The sequence below is a fragment of the Oncorhynchus kisutch genome, linkage group LG14 (assembly GCF_002021735.2).
Source record: "Oncorhynchus kisutch isolate 150728-3 linkage group LG14, Okis_V2, whole genome shotgun sequence".
In the NCBI taxonomy this organism is placed as follows: domain Eukaryota; kingdom Metazoa; phylum Chordata; class Actinopteri; order Salmoniformes; family Salmonidae; genus Oncorhynchus; species Oncorhynchus kisutch.
In genome coordinates this window covers 55654713-55670678 of record NC_034187.2, presented here as the reverse complement: position 1 = coordinate 55670678, position 15966 = coordinate 55654713, and the positions used below count along the sequence as shown (strand labels likewise).

The following is a 15966-nucleotide window of genomic DNA, read 5'->3' as shown; positions in this document are numbered from 1 at the left end:
CACATACACACATACATACACACATACACACACACACACACATACACATGCACATACACATACACACACACACACACACGCTTGTGCACAAATAATCACAAAACACAAATCCCTTTGTTCTTTCCAGTGGCAAGACACTCCAGATATTCACCCAGTTTGAAGGTTCCAAAAACGAAACTTGAACTCTCAACAGCTAGTCTGGGTACCAGTCGTTTTAGTTAACATTCATTCCACTCCTTGCCACTCCTATTATTTGCCAAAGGCAAGGAGTGGCACGGAGTGGCAAGAAGTGGAATGTTAGCTACAGAGACTGGTGCCCAGGCTACTCAACAGCAGTTGTTGGATTGAAAAATACACTTGTAAAGCCAGAGACGTATGCATTCAAGTGCGTTGAACAATACAATGATATCAGATGATTGAGTGTGTGTTCTCTCTGGAATGCTCGCATGGCATTTACATGCAAGGTGCAACCACTAACTTTGGTGTGGAGTGATAAGAGATGCTTATCAAATCTCCATGGAGACCACACTTGACAGTAGGAGTTTTGGGCGGAGGGGACTCAGAGGAACACTACAGTGTTGAGACAGATTGGTCATTGGGGAGGAACATTGAATAGCCTATTCATATGTTCCAGAAATACGGATGACAGACTTGAGCGGAGCCTTTGTATTTATAGCTGCAGAAGAGATTCACAACATCATTGATGCATTGTTAAATCTGTCATCTCTCAAGACATTGCAGTTTCATGCGCGAGGGAGGCGAACTGTCAAGAAAACTACAACTTGAGAACGTTTTCAGACAGAATCGAATACCGTAAACAAGCGGCTCTTCAATTTTACCGGGTATAATTTTCGCATGATACAGAGCAACGCTTATTGCTAAACTGCCTTTAATTTGATAATTTTACACCTAAAACGGCCCCTTTTAAAAAAGGTATTCAATGAAACGTTGCCTTCTCATGTATTTCTGTGCCGTTCCTCTTATGAATGAGATCTGATCATGTATTATTAGAACAATAGCCAACAGCGTCTGGAAGAAGAGCATTTTTTCTTCTTAAATTGTACAGTTACAGTTCTCGCTTCTGTTTCTACACTATACTATCAGCTACTCTGGTGGAATCCAGCCTCAACCCTTTTCATCTGCTGTGGATACCCGACTGACTGCGCCGAGATGGGGGTAAGAGTTATTTCTATTGTGTGTAAAAATGCGTTTATGAATGGATAGCTGTAGTAGCATATGAGACATGTGTAACTCACCTCAAAGGGTTCAAATGTGGAAGAAACATCATATTGGAATGACAGTAACCACTATTGGATTTCGATGGCTTGTGAAACTATTGCAAATTGCTGTGACTTTACTTGCATGACAGTTAAACGCATGAAGGGTATCTATTTCTATGTTGATTCAATGCAATTGGACGAATTACAGTTCAATACATTTCATCGCTGTCTATTCTTCTGTTAAATCACATTTTCCATGTCTGTGTTAAATAGAAACATTACTGACATTGTTCTAATCTGCTATCTGCACCGTTTTCCGAATTGCGCTCGAACCGATTCGCTGCGCACTTCCACTCTTCTCCTCTCCAGCCGTCAGCGGGTGCGTCATAATTTAGTTATTGGGAGAGGAGAATCTGGTCCCAAATATTTATTATAAACTGGGTGGTTCGAGCCCTGAATGCTGATTGGCTGACAGCCGTGGTATTCCACGGGTATGACAAAACATGTATTTATGTTGGTAACCGATTTATAATAGCCACGCGGAGTGCCTGGACACAGCCCTTAGCAGTGGTATATTGGCCTTATTGCTTAATTATATCACTAAACATATGTAGGCTACCGAGGGATGAACTCTGTTGGGCGATTAAGGAATGTGTCGCCGGTGTGGCAAAGTCGCGCAATCTGTTCCTCGTGACAAATTGAAAACAAGCTGTTCGCCAAACCTAAATCCCAAATTAGCCAGATGTTTTTTTGTCCATTCTCTACTTTTTTGGTATATACTCCATTGAATTTGAATGGCACATAGACAAATTGTCAAGAATAATTACAATATTTAGGAATATTTAGGTTAGGCTACAGAAGAAAGGCAATGTGGATGCAGGAAGGATGCCTTATCCATCCTCTAAATCGGATGATCTATTAATAGGCCTAATTTCATTACATTATTAGCCTAGTTGTCATAATATTGTTTCACGTTTTGACCCCTTGACCTCCATGACTGACATTTGTAATTGATAAGGAGGCCACAGGGACACGTTCAGAGGGTGGGGGTGGGATACCAGATGTCGGAATTGGAATATTGGAATTGTTGTCCACCACTTGTTTTATACCCATCCTACAGAGTTATATATTAAGTCACTGAAACTGTGAGAGTCATTGGTTATGGATATTCAGATAGGGAATTATTGGAAAGGTTCAGTTGGGGTACCAATCAACGCAGACAGTTGCGCCAAAATGGATGCCCAGTTCCCCCATGTTGATATGGGTTAGGGAGGTTGTCATAGCCTAATAATCAAGCTGTTGTAACAGAAAATCTTGCTTATTTCTATCTTCCATTTTGACTCGGTGTAGTGATGACACAGACTGCCAAAACCCTGTTGATTAGGCATGGCATCGTTGTATACAGTGCGTTCGGAAAGTATTCAGACCCCTTGATTTTTCACTATTTTGTTCCATTTTAGAATAAGGCTGTAATGTATTTTAAAAACACCCAAAAAAGTTATCCATCTACACACAATACCCCATAATGACTAAGCAAAAAACGATTTTTAGAACGTTTTGGAAAAGTACCTGAAAGTTAACAAGTAGTCAGACCCTTTACTGTACTTTGTTGAAGCACCTTTGGCTGCGATTACAGCCTCAAGTCTTCTTGGGTATGACGCTACATGCGTGGCACACCTGTATTTTGGTAGTATCTCACATTCTTCTCTGCAGATCCTCTCAAGCCCTGTCAGGTTGGATGGGGAGTGTCGCTGCACAGCTATTTTCAGGTCTCTCCAAAGTTGTTCGATCTGGTTCAAATCCAGGCTCTGGCTGGGCCACTCAAGGACATCCAGAGATTTGTCCCGAAGCCATTCCTGCGTTGTCTTAGCTGTGTGCTTAGGGTCGTTGTCCTGTTGGAAAGTGAACCTTTGCCCCAGTCTGAGGTCCTGAGCGCTCTGGAGCAGGCTTTCGTCAAGGACCTCTGTACTTTGCTCCATTCATCTTTCCCTCAATCCTGACTAGTCTCCTAGTCCCTGCCGCTGAAAAATATCCCCTCAGCATGATGTTGCCACCATCTTGCTTCACCTTATGGATTGTGCCAGGTTTCCTCCAGAAGTGACTCTTGGCATTCAGGCCAAAGAGTTCAGTCTTGGTTTCATCAAACCAGAGAATCATATTTCTCATAATCTGTGAGACTTTAGGTGCCTTTTGGCCAACTCTAAGCATGCTGTCATGTGCCTTTTACTGAGGAGTGGCTTCCATCTGGCCACTCTACCATACAGGCCTGGTTGGTGGAGTGCTGCAGAGATGGTTGTCCTTCTGGAAGCTTCTCCCATCTCCACAGAGGAACTTAGAGTGACCATCGTGTTCTTGGTCACCTCCCTGACTAAGGCCCTTCTCCCCTGATTGCCAGCTCTAGGAAGAATCTTGGTGGTTCCAAGCGTCTTCCATTTAAGAATGATGGAGGCCACTGTGTTCTTGAGGACCGACCCTCTGGTTCTTGTTCACCTCCCACCTCGTCCATTTTTTGGTACCCTTCCCCAGATCTGTGCCTCAACACAATCCTATCTCGGAGCTCTGACATGCACTGTTGACTGTGGGACCTTATATAGACAGGTGTGTGCCTTTCCCAATCATGTCCAATCAATTGAATTTACCACAGGTGGTCTCCAATCAAGTTGTGGAAACATCTCAAGGATGATCAATGGAAACAGGATGCACCTGAGCTCAATTTTGAGTCTCCTAGCAAAGCGTCTGAATACTTATGTAAATAAGGTATTTTAGTTTTATATTTGTCATAAATTTGAAAGAATCTAAAAACCTGTTTTCGCTTTGTCAATTTGGGGTATTGTGTATAGATTAGTGAGGAAATACATTTTTTGAATCCATTTTAGAATAAGCCTGTAACGTAATAAAATGTGGAAAAAGTCAAGAGGTCTGTATACCTTCCGAATGCACTGTATCCTTCCTTAAGCCCATGATGTCATGATTCATGGTTTGTGATGAAATTAGGTCTGTGCTATCCTGTACCCTTGGGACGTCCCTACCCCCCTTTGAAGTTGACATTTAAAAGGTTATGTTCATGGTTAAGTTTAGGGTAAGGGAAGTGACATCTCAAGGATTACGAATAGCACTGGCCAATGAAATGATTGGCACTGGCCAATACAGTTATTCCTTTAGTCGGCCCTAATTTGGGTCAACAGTTGATCTCACGGGATGCGTAGTAGGCCTTTCATCAGCAGTAGCAGTGTGTTGTTTGCTCTATAAGTTCATTCATATGCCTTGTGACCGTGATACATAGGCCTAAAGGCCGAGACAATTCAACCACACCTTTGTTTTATTACAAAACAGGATAGCAACCTCTGTCCATTGAAGTCCACAAAGCATATTGCATGTAACAGACAGTTACATGACCTACAGCATGGTCAAGCAAGTTAATGTTGCCAACATTTTTGGCCCTCTAAACACATTTTTTAAATTTTATTTATTTAACTAGGCATGTCAATTAAGAACACATTTTTTACTTACAATGACGGCCTAGTCCAGCCAAACCCGAACTACACTGGGCATATTGTGCGCCACCCTATGGAAACAACTATTGATTTATAACCAAAGAGAGTTACTGCAAGTCGCAAAGAATACAGGAGCTGCCTTCACTATTCCAGCACCATTTCAACTTGATCATTTCAACATCATCAAATCACCTCTACAGGAATAAATATCTCTCCGGGAAGAAGAAAGGCGGGGGTGTATGTTTCATGATTAACTACTCATGGTTTGATTGTGATAATATACAGGAACTCAAGTCCTTTTGTTCAACCGGACCTAGAATACCTCACAGTCAAATGCAGACCGTATTACCTCCCAAGAGAATTCTCTTTAGTTATAGTCACAGCCGTGTATATTCCCCCCTCAAGCCGATACCACAATGGCCCTCAAAGAACTTCACTGGACTTTATGCCAACTGGAAACCACATATCCTGAGGCCGCATTTATTGTATCTGGGGATTTTTACAATGCAAATTTGAGGAAAACACTACCGAAGTTCTATAGTACTCGCCCTGCTAAAACACTCGACCACTGCTCCTCCAACTTCCGGGGTGCCTACAAAGCCCTCCACTGCCCTCCCTGAGGGAAATCTGATAACGACCCCATTTTGCTCCTCCCTTCCTATAGGCAGAAACTCCAACAGGAAGTACCTGTGCTAAGGACTATTCACCGCTGGTCTGACTAATCGGAATCCACGCTTCAAAATTGTTTTGATTACGCGGACTGGGATATGTTCTGAGTAGCCTCCGAGAATAACAAACTCAGTCACCAGTGTATTTGTCTATCAGGAAGTGTATATGGGTTGTTGTACCCACTGTGACTATTAAAACCTACCCTAACCATAGGGCGGCGCACAATCGGCCCAGCGTCGTACGGTTCTGGCCGTCATTGTAAATAATAATTTGTTCTTAACTGTCTTGCCTAGTTAAGTAAAGGTTACATTTAAACTTTTTATTAAAATGAACCAGAAACTGTAGATAGATGGCAGCATTAGAGCAAAACTGAAAGCGCGCACCACCGCATTTAACCATGGCAAGTTGACTGGGAATATGGCCGAATACCAACAGTGTAGTTGTCAAAAAGGCACAACGTCAGTATAGAGACAAAGTGGAGTCGCAATTCAACGGCTCAGACACAAGACGTATGTGGCAGGATCTACAGACAATCATGGACTACAAAGGGACTATTTCTATTACAGTGTATTGGATTACTGTCATTCATATTCCAGGTGAAAAAAACCTTTCCAAACCTTCGTATCATAACCTCTAACTGCTACACACAGCCTACATCAGTGTCACCATATTAGCTTACGCCATAGCTAGTCAACATAGCTACTGGAACTAAAGCGTTTGTAAACCTACTACAATATGCAGTACAGTGTACAGTCAGCAAGCAGTTTAGCAGCGGGCCCCAGGGGCAAGAAATGTATAAAACCCAAATCTTACCTTGACTTGGAAGAGTTCCAGCGTTAACATAGCATCCCTCTCTGTTTGAGCCGGGTGTTTGAGTAGGATAAACTAGCTAGCTGCATTCACTAGCTAGGTGAAAATGAAGTTAAAGTTAAAAAATACAACAAAATATAGATAGTGCTCTCTCCCTCTTGCTTCTCCTTCATTTTTTAAAGGAATGTGTTCAACTATTGTCTTTCTCTTTGAGTCAACTACTCACCATATTTTATGCACTACAGTGCTAAATAGCTGTAGCTTATGCTTTCAGTATTAGATTCATTCTCTGATCCTTTGATTGGGTGGACCACATGTCAGTTCATGCTGCAAGAGTTCTGATAGGTTGGAGGACGTCCTCCGGAAGTCGTCATAATTACTGTGTAATCTATGGAAGGAGGTAAGAACCATGAGCCCCCTAGGTTTTGTATTGAAGTCAATGTACCCAGAGGAGGTTGGAAACTAGCTGTCCTCCGGCTACACCAGGCCTGGGCAATTCCAGTCCTCAGGGGCCTGATTGGTGTCACAATTTTCCCCCATCCCTAGCAAACACATCTGATTTAAACGAATTGCATTTTTAACTGAAGATCGTGATTAGTTGATTATTGGAGTCGGGTGTGTTAGCTGGGGCTGGGGCAAAAGTGTGACACCAATCAGGCCCCTGAGGACTGGAGTTGCCCAGGCCTGGGCTACACTATGGTGCTACCCTGCAGAGTGCTGTTGAGGCTACTGTATTTCAAAACAGTGTGTTTTAATCAATTATTTGGTGACTTGAATATATTTAGTATTGTTTTATCCAAAAAGGATAAATATTTTTTTACGTTTTACTATGGTCCTCCCCTTCCTCCTCTGAGGAGCCTCCCCTGGTCTACAGTAATACCAGGTAAGAGCACCCCCAAATGTCCCATCCCGACCGCCTTCCCTATGGCTTTTTTGTAATTAATTTGAGAGAAAGTGGACTTAAGGGGACTATTAGCATAGTCAACCAGTGGTGTTTAGTGGATGACATTTTGGCTCTCCTGTGGATGACTCAGAGGTACTTCCTGGTTTGTGTGTGTTACATGATGGGAAACAGAAGGAGATGCAGTAGGAAAATGATTTTGAGTTGTCTGATAGGACAGGTTCTGTATCTCTATCTTTTGAATCTCTCCCAATATCTCGTTGAGTCTCTACCAATGTATCTTTAAATCTCTCCAATGTATCTTTAAATCTCTCCAATGTATCTTTAAATCTCTTTCATTGTCTCTTTGAATCTCTCCCAGTGTCTCTTTGAATCTCTCCCAGTGTCTCTTTGAATCTCTCCCAGTGTCTCCTTGAATCTCTCCCAGTGTATCTTTGAATCTCTCTCAATGTATCTTTGAATCTCTCTCAATGTATCTTTGAATCTCTCTCAATGTATCTTTGAATCTCTGTCAATGTATCTGAATCCCTGTCAATGTATCTGAATCCCTCCCAGTGTCTCTTTGAATCTTCCCCAGTGTTCCTTTGAATCTCCCCCAGTGGCAATGTCTAGTCTTTGATCAAGCGATGAAGACTAATTCAACCATGAAATGTGATTACCTTGTAGACTAGATGGATACAACAGGAATGTATCAGTGACCAAACCCAAAGTCTGCTCATAGTGTCTTTTACTGTCTTACTGTGATTAAAGTTCAGACGATAAATTGCCTTTTGTGTGTTTTAGGGCCGTAAACACAGGCACGTACACTGAGTATACAAAACATTAAGAACACCTTCCTAATATTGAGTTGCACTCCCACTTTTGCCCTCAGAACAGCTTCAATTCGTCGGGTCATGGACTCTACAAGGTGTCGAAAGCATTCCACAGGGATGCGGCCAATGTTGACTCCAATGCTTCCCACAGTTGTGTCAAATTGGCTGGATGTCCTTTGGGCGGTGGACCATTCTTGATACACACGGGAAACGGTTGAGCGTGAAAACCCCAGCAGCGTTGCTGTTCTTGACACAAACCGGTGCGCCTGGCACCTACTACCATACCCAGTTCAAAGGCACTCAAATTTGCCCATTGACCCTCTGAATGGCACACATACCAGTGGAGGCTGCTGAGGGGAGGACGGTTCATAATAATGCCTGGAACGGAGCGAATGGAATGGCATTGATGTATTTGATACCATTCCACTTATTATGCTCCAGCTATTAACACGAGCCCGTTCGCCCACATTAAGGTGACACATACACAATCCATGTCTCAATTGTCTCAAGGCTTAAAAAATCCTTCTTGCCTTCATCTACACTGATTGTTGTTGTTTAAAAAAAAAAATTCTCCCCAATTTTGTGGTATCCAATTGTTGTAGTAGCTACTATCTTGTCTCATCGCTACAACTCCCGTACGGGCTCGGGAGAGACGAAGGTTGAAAGTCATGCGTCCTCCGATACACAACCCAACCAAGCCGCACTGCTTCTTAACACAGCGCGCATCCAACCCGGAAGCCAGCCGCACCAATGTGTCGGAGGAAACACCGTGCACCTGGCCACCTTGGTTAGTGCACACTGCGCCCAGCCCGCCACAGGAGTCGCTGGTGCGCGATGAGACAAGGACATCCCTACCGGCCAAGCCCTCCCTAACCCGGACGATGCTAGGCCAATTGTGCGTCGCCCCACGGACCTCCCGGTCGCGGCCAGTTATGACAGAGCCTGGGCGCAAACCCAGAGTCTCTTAACCACTGCTCCACCCGGGAGGCCCCATCTACACTGATTGAAGTAGATTTAACAAGTGACCTCAATATGGGAATATAGCTTTCACCTAGATTCCCCTGGTCAGTCTGTCATGGAAAGAGCAGGTGTTCTTAATGTTTTGTATACTCATTGTACAGTATTTAGACATACATTATAAGAGGCATATAAACACATACAGGCACATAGTATAACACATTTAGGTTTCATGGACCATTTCTCCTCTAAGGACGTTTTCAGGACTTGCTGTGGTCTGTGGTCTCTCTGACCATCACGGCACCTGGGGCCACAGGGCCACCGTCATGTGCTTTTCATAGAAACGACCATGTGAGGTCCCTCTCACTGTGGCACTGTACTCTCACAAGGCTTGTATTGTCCATGACGAGAGAAAGAGGGAGACATTTAAAGAGAGTGTGGGAGAGAGAGAGATGAAAGGAGAGACAGAAAGAGTGAAAGAGAGGTTGGGTGTGGAGGGAGTAATTGAGAGAGGGAAGGGTAGAGGAAGGAACCATGTTTGGGTGCCTTTGCATTATGTAGGCAATCACTGACATACCACTGGCTGTAAAATAGGGACCTTGTAGGAGTCTTAAGGGTAAGCAGCAGGAGGCAGGCGGGCGGGTAGAGGGGGTTTGATTTATTTACAAAATTGAGCTAATGTTCCAAAGCGATGTTTATCACTGTACATATTTACAAAGCTCAGACTTCAACATTCAATGTTTAAAATAAAAAGCCTTCAATCAGGTCAAAATAAACTGTCTATACCACAAAAGACAGGTGGGATATACCTGACTCGAATGCAGACTTCCTGTTGCGATACCAAAACCGATCTGACAAGAAAATCCCCAAATGGGCGTTTACTGTCAATACTGTACACTTGGTCCCTCCTTGGACCATACCATGTCAAAATGAAACACATTTGAATGTTGGGAAACATTAAATTGGGGGAAATAAAACACTCTCAAATTGTGGCAATTTGGAGAGCTCACTACATATAGGAGACACCTAGTGAAGTAAAGTAGCCTAGTTATAAACCATAATCAATAGATCTTGATTTGAAAAACCTTCCATTCTGGACCATGTTATACATTTCCTGGCTGTTATAATTTTCAGCATTTTCATGTGGAATATACAAAGCTAGAGTGGCAAATATTTAGGGAGCTTTTCCCAACCATATAATTACGGCAGCCTTGCACTTAATTCTCTGTTTGCTTGTTTGATTGTGGCATCCACTCAAGTAGCTAACATTGATATTATCTGAGTGCATGAATTCCTATCTAGTTGTGGCTTAGCAAAACTCAAAGTTACTAGGGCAGCATTGACACGTTCAAAGCCTAAAATTGTGGATTTAGGATTAGCTGACCCACAGCTAATTAACCCAACCTTTTTCTATATAAAATATGGACTGGTCGGGGATCTGTTTTCTCTCTGTGTTTGTCTTTCAGTATGGACGGTCAGACAGCTACCGTGTGGCCACCACAACGGAGAAGGAAGAGAAGGAGTCCCCCAAGAAGGCGGACTCCAAGGCGGACAAGAAGACCAAGGACATGGATGAACTGAAGAAGGAAGTTCCCTTGGTATGTAGTGCATAATTCCTACTTCCTGTTTCCTGTCCATGCACAGTGCCCTAGAGCAGTGTGTCCTGGAATGTTGCTAATTGGAGACCAATTTTAGTCCAAAGTGCTAATCTAAGGAGGAATTACCCTGGTATAATAAAAGGTTGAGAAACAATATTCTAGAGCACCCACTGGGCGGCGGGTAGCCTAGTGGTTAGAGTGTTGGGCCAGTAACCGAAAGGTTGCGAGATTGAATCCCCGAGCTGCCAAGGTAAAAACAAAAAATCTGTCATTCTGCCCCTGAACAAGGCAGTTAACCCACTGTTCCTAGGCTGTCATTGTAAATAAGAATTTGTTCTTAACTGACTTGCCTCGTTAAATAAAAAAACTGGGCAGTCTTTGTGTATTCTGTTTGCGACAACAAAAAGATAACTTCTCAAATGATTGGACTAAGGATTTTGGTAGCATGTATTCCTGAAAATCTTTTTTATTGGTGGCAGTAAGTGATTCTCATGGGTGTCAAACAAAGGATTTTTTTGTTTGTTTGAATAGTTTGTGTTTAGAGGCGATGCCAATGTAAACTAATCCTGTTTGAAGAGAATTTACTCTGTTATGAGGTATAACGTGTACCCTGGAAGTCGGGAAGCAAGTACAGGGAGTGCAAATGTAATAATATATCGAACATAGCACAAAACAAGAAACACGAAATGCGTACAGACATGAAACAGAGTCAATAATGCCTGAGGAAAGAACCAAGGGGAGTGACAGATTATAGGGGAGGGAATCAGTAAGGCGATGGAGTCCAGGTGAGTGTCGTGAGGCGCATGTCACGGTCGTGAGGAGAAACGGACCAAGGCGCAGCGTGATTGGAGTTCCACATCTTTATTTTAGTGAAACTTAAACAAACCAAGAAACAAACAACAACCGTGAAGTACCGCAGTGCTACATGCACTCACTCAAAACAATATCCCACAAAGCAGGTGGGAGAAAGGGCTTCCTAAATATGATCCCCAATTAGAGGCAACGATTACCAGCTGCCTCTAATTGGGAACCATGCCAATCAGCAACATAGAAAATAACTGATGGGACTGGACGCCGTGTCTGGACTGGGCACCGGCGCAGAGAAAGGCTCCGGCCTTGGAGGGGGCCTGTGCGCCGTGCCTGGATTGGGCATCGGCACAGAGGAAGGCTCCTGCCCTGGAGCGGGACAGGACGCCGTGCTTGGACTGGGCACCGGCGCCGAGGAAGGCTATGGCCTAGGAGCGGGACTGGTGAGGCACACTGGAGGCCTGGTGCGTGGAGCTGGCACAGGACGTACCGGGCTGGGGAGACACACTGGCGGACTGGTGCGTGGAGCCAGCACAGGTGGCACCGGACTGGTGACACGCACTTCAGGGACACGCACTTCAGGGGTCGAGTGCGGGGAGCTGGCACATGGCGTACCGGACTGGGAAGGCCAGATGCATGAAGCCGGCACAGACTTCACCAGACTGCTGACAGGCTCTTCAGGTCGAATGTTGAGCAGAACACACTTGATCAACATCTCTCTCATCTCTCTCTCTCCCAACTTCTCCATCGTCTCCCTGATGGTCTCTGGCTCTTCAGGGTGAGTACGGGGAGCTGGCACAGATGGCACCGGACTTATGACCTGCTCTTTCACTCTCCACTGCTCCGCCGACCACCCCTCGTGCCCCCCCCCCCAAAAAAAATCCATTCCAATCAGCAACATAGAAAATAACTGACTAGAACACCCCCCCCCCCCCTAGGCTCTCTATGGTCAGGGCGTGACAGCGCAGGTGCGCGTAACGATGGTAGCAGGTGTGCGTAATGAGACAACTGGCGACGTTGAGCACCGGAGAAGGAGTAAACGTGACAGTACCCCCTCCCCCTCACTGACGCGCGTCTCTAGCCGCCAGACGACCCTGACCAGAGGGACGGTCCAGAGGACCAGGAGCAGGCCGGTTGTTTCTACTGAGGCACGGGAGCCTGACGAGCCTGCTGAGGCATGGGGAGCCTGCCGAACCAACTGAGGCTTGAGAACCTGTTGAGCCAGCCGAGGCATGGAAGCCTGATGATCCAGCTGAGGCATGGAAGCCTGATGATCCAGCTGAGGCATGGAAGCCTGATGATCCAGCTGAGGCATAGTAGCCTGATGATCCAGCTGAGGCATGGAAGCCTGATGATCCAGCTGAGGCATCTCCGGTTGCTACGGCAGCGGCACTTGGATCTGACATCACCAGTAAAACCAAAAATCCCTGTTGCTTTCTCTTAGTTAAGCGTTATTCTATAACGTGTACGCGGGGAGTTGGGAAGCACGTACAGGGAGTGCAACCTTAATAATAAATCGAACATAGTACAAAACAGAAACAGAGTCAATAACACCTGAGGAAAGAACCAAGGGGAGTGACAGATATAGGGGAGGTAATCAGGAAGGTGATGGAGTCCAGGTGAGTGTCATGAGGTGCAGGTGCGCGTAACGATGGTGGCAGGTAATGATGAGACAACTGGCGACGTTGAGCGCCGGAGAGGGGGAGCGGGAGTAAACGTGACATGAGGCATATGGCCAAACCATGAGAATATGAATATCCCGTAAAATGTCCCCAAGCTCTATTCACTATGTATTTGCAAATATTTCGTTAAAACTAGAGTTTTATTCAATGTTTTTAACTTTTTTCTTTTAGACGGAACACAAGATGTCCATCGAGGAGGTATGTCAGAAGTACGCCACTGATATAGTCCAGGTAAGTTCATCACCTCAAGAGTTTTCTCAAAACCTGTGTTGGGGCTTTTAAAATGAAATATATTGTAACCTTAATGGTAATATCAGTTATCACACAAAATATCTAGCTAGCCAACATCCACAACACAAATGATGCACAAGGTTGTACCCTTTTAACAGCAATCCCTCTCCTTTCTCTCTCCCTCTCCCTCCTTTCCCGCCCCCCTCCTCAGGGTCTGACCAACGCTAAGGCCGCTGAGTACCTGGCTCGAGACGGTCCCAACGCCCTCACACCTCCCCCCACCACCCCAGAGTGGGTCAAGTTCTGTCGTCAGCTGTTCGGTGGCTTCTCCATCCTGCTGTGGACTGGCGCCATCCTCTGTTTCTTGGCCTACGCCATCCAAGCCGCCACCGAGGATGAGCCCGCCGGAGACAATGTGAGTGACAGACACACACAAAATGGCCACCATCATCACTTGGCTGGGGATAAAGGGATGCAAGGGTATACATGACCTTTTTGGTTCAGCTTAATGTAGTGTTTCCCAAATGTAGCATTAAGATTCAACTTGTGGGGTTGTGGCTGATTCCTACTTGGCACTAAAAGATTTGTCAAACTCAATTAAGTGTCTAGTGGTCTACTGTTGATATGAGTCAATGTCCAATGTGTTTCTTAGATCCAGCTATATGCCTCAACCAACCCCAAATGAATGGGAAATATAGGCACTGTCTGAAATGATAAATGGTTAAACAATATTTATGTCTCTCTCTCCTTGCTCTCTCTCTCCAGTTGTACCTGGGTAATACTAAATGAGGCATTTGAATTTCAATGAATGTATCAATGATTTATTTCCTATCCTATATATTTCCATTAATTCAAATTCAAATAATTCTGCATCCCGTTTACTATTTCAATTCAAGAACTGAATTGGAATTCATCAGCTATTCTCAATTCAATTCTGAATTGACCTCAACCCTGCATGGCATGTGGTATTTTAGATGAAGCTATATGCTTCAACCAATCCTAAATGAATTAAAAAGCTAGGCACCATAATAACACAATTAAACAATTAAGTTCGATTTTTTTTCCCCCAGCAAAAAACAGTGAGAGTTCCTACAATGTTAAATAATTTTCCAATTGAGCCCTAATTTGGTTTTCAGATAACATAGCATGACAACACCTCATGAATGCTGGTCAAATGTTATTTGATAAACATTAGTAGAATGTAATGGTTGTAAGAACGTTTGTTAAAATGTTCCAATACGGTTTGTTTTTTACATTGTTTGCTGGGTTCTCTCTCTTCAGTTGTACCTGGGTATCGTTCTCTCGGCTGTGGTCATCATCACCGGCTGTTTCTCCTACTTCCAGGAGGCCAAGAGCTCCAAAATCATGGAGTCCTTCAAGAACATGGTGCCGCAGGTAAACAAACCTCTTCTTTAGTGCATGGCTTGGACTGAAATAAAATACAGTTCTCATTTTGGTTGCTGGTACTAATTATAATTATGTATAGGAGCTCTACAATACTTTTGAGCTAATATTCTATAAAGGGAACAGGCACTCAAGCAGTAGAACATTTGAGGTGCCAGTACTCAGCTCCGGTGAGCTCCTGCCCAAGTCAAGCACTGCTCTTCGTACGTCCGCGAGCGTTTCAAAATAAATGTACACATACATGTTATTCAATCATTGCACCCACAATGCTCGCACGCCTCAGCGAGCGTCTGTGTGGCCAGGTGCTAAAATAGAAATAGGTTCTATTTGTGACGCTCAACGAGCTGTAAGTCCGGCCTCTCCCATCTCTTCGTTGGTGTTTAGGAGCATATACCTACGTGAGTGATTTGAAAGATAAACTGAGTTCCACGCTCCAGTCGGATGTAGTAATGCACCGTAAAGTTGGTTGCCAACCACCATATAAAGTCCAGAGAAGTAAATAAGAAGCCTGAGGAAGGAGGAGAGATGACAAAACGGTAAATCAAATTCCTTTCTCATCTGTGGATTAATTGTCGGAGTAGAGGACCTTGTGCATTTCAGGTAAAATAACAACCCAATGATTATATCCCAGGGCAAATTAGCTAGCAGCAGCAAGGCTAAATTGCTGTAAATGTTTAACGCTTTTCAACCTGTCCCCAAATGAATATAATTGGTTGTTTGTTTTGATATTTCAACCTGCGTGTCCTGATCATGTCTGGTGTAGGGGGTACAAAATCAACATGCGGGTGATGACGACACACACAGGTGTCCTGTTTGGTCAACATGTTAGATCTCCTTACCACCCCATATCCTACAATACCACCACCAATACCAATTTGGCCCTCTGGTGATTTGCCGAGTTTTCTGAATCAAAAACAAATAAATAATTTTTTGTTTGTTTTTTGTTGGACATAAAAGACTGTAAAAACACCAGCAAATCAGCTCCAAGTGATTTAGATCATGGAAATCTGTTCCAAAGTATTCCCACATGTAATATAGAGATATATATGTTAACGTATATACAAATGTAAGCAAGGTTTGACATTTTTACGTTTTAGTCATCTGTTTGGGCTTCTTGCGGTCTACAAATGATTTGTAATTATGCTCCTGACCCTCCGCTCAAGAAAAAAATCGGTCCGCGGCCCTGACCATAGGGCTCAGCGTCTATAATCCTAATTCCAATCCTGTTAGTCCCATCATAAGTGTTTTACAAATCTTAATCCTAACTTGATTTTCCTAGATGACTATGGGTGGGGTAGTTGTGGCAGTGACTCAAAATAACCTGTGACCCTAATCCAGATGTCCCCCCCCCCTCTCAAAACACACATAGCCGACATTGTTG

General features: G+C 44.1%; 1 protein-coding gene across 3 annotated transcripts in view; it reads left to right on the top strand.

The window, feature by feature from the left end:
- Nucleotides 1-573: 573 nt before the first annotated feature.
- Nucleotides 574-15966, top strand: part of LOC109903622 (sodium/potassium-transporting ATPase subunit alpha-3) — a 29362-nt gene continuing 13969 nt past the window's right edge. Inside the window, exons 1-6 of one of the 3 annotated variants that reach the window (XM_031788564.1) lie at nucleotides 574-842; nucleotides 1105-1176; nucleotides 10330-10461; nucleotides 13122-13181; nucleotides 13393-13596; nucleotides 14463-14576. In XM_031788564.1, the coding sequence (XP_031644424.1) occupies nucleotides 1171-1176; nucleotides 10330-10461; nucleotides 13122-13181; nucleotides 13393-13596; nucleotides 14463-14576 (516 nt within the window). In that variant the 5' untranslated portion in view covers nucleotides 574-842; nucleotides 1105-1170. Of the gene's footprint in view, nucleotides 1177-10329; nucleotides 10462-13121; nucleotides 13182-13392; nucleotides 13597-14462; nucleotides 14577-15966 lie in introns of all 3 variants that reach the window. The other 2 variants (XM_031788563.1, XM_031788562.1) reach the window with 2 other exon arrangements.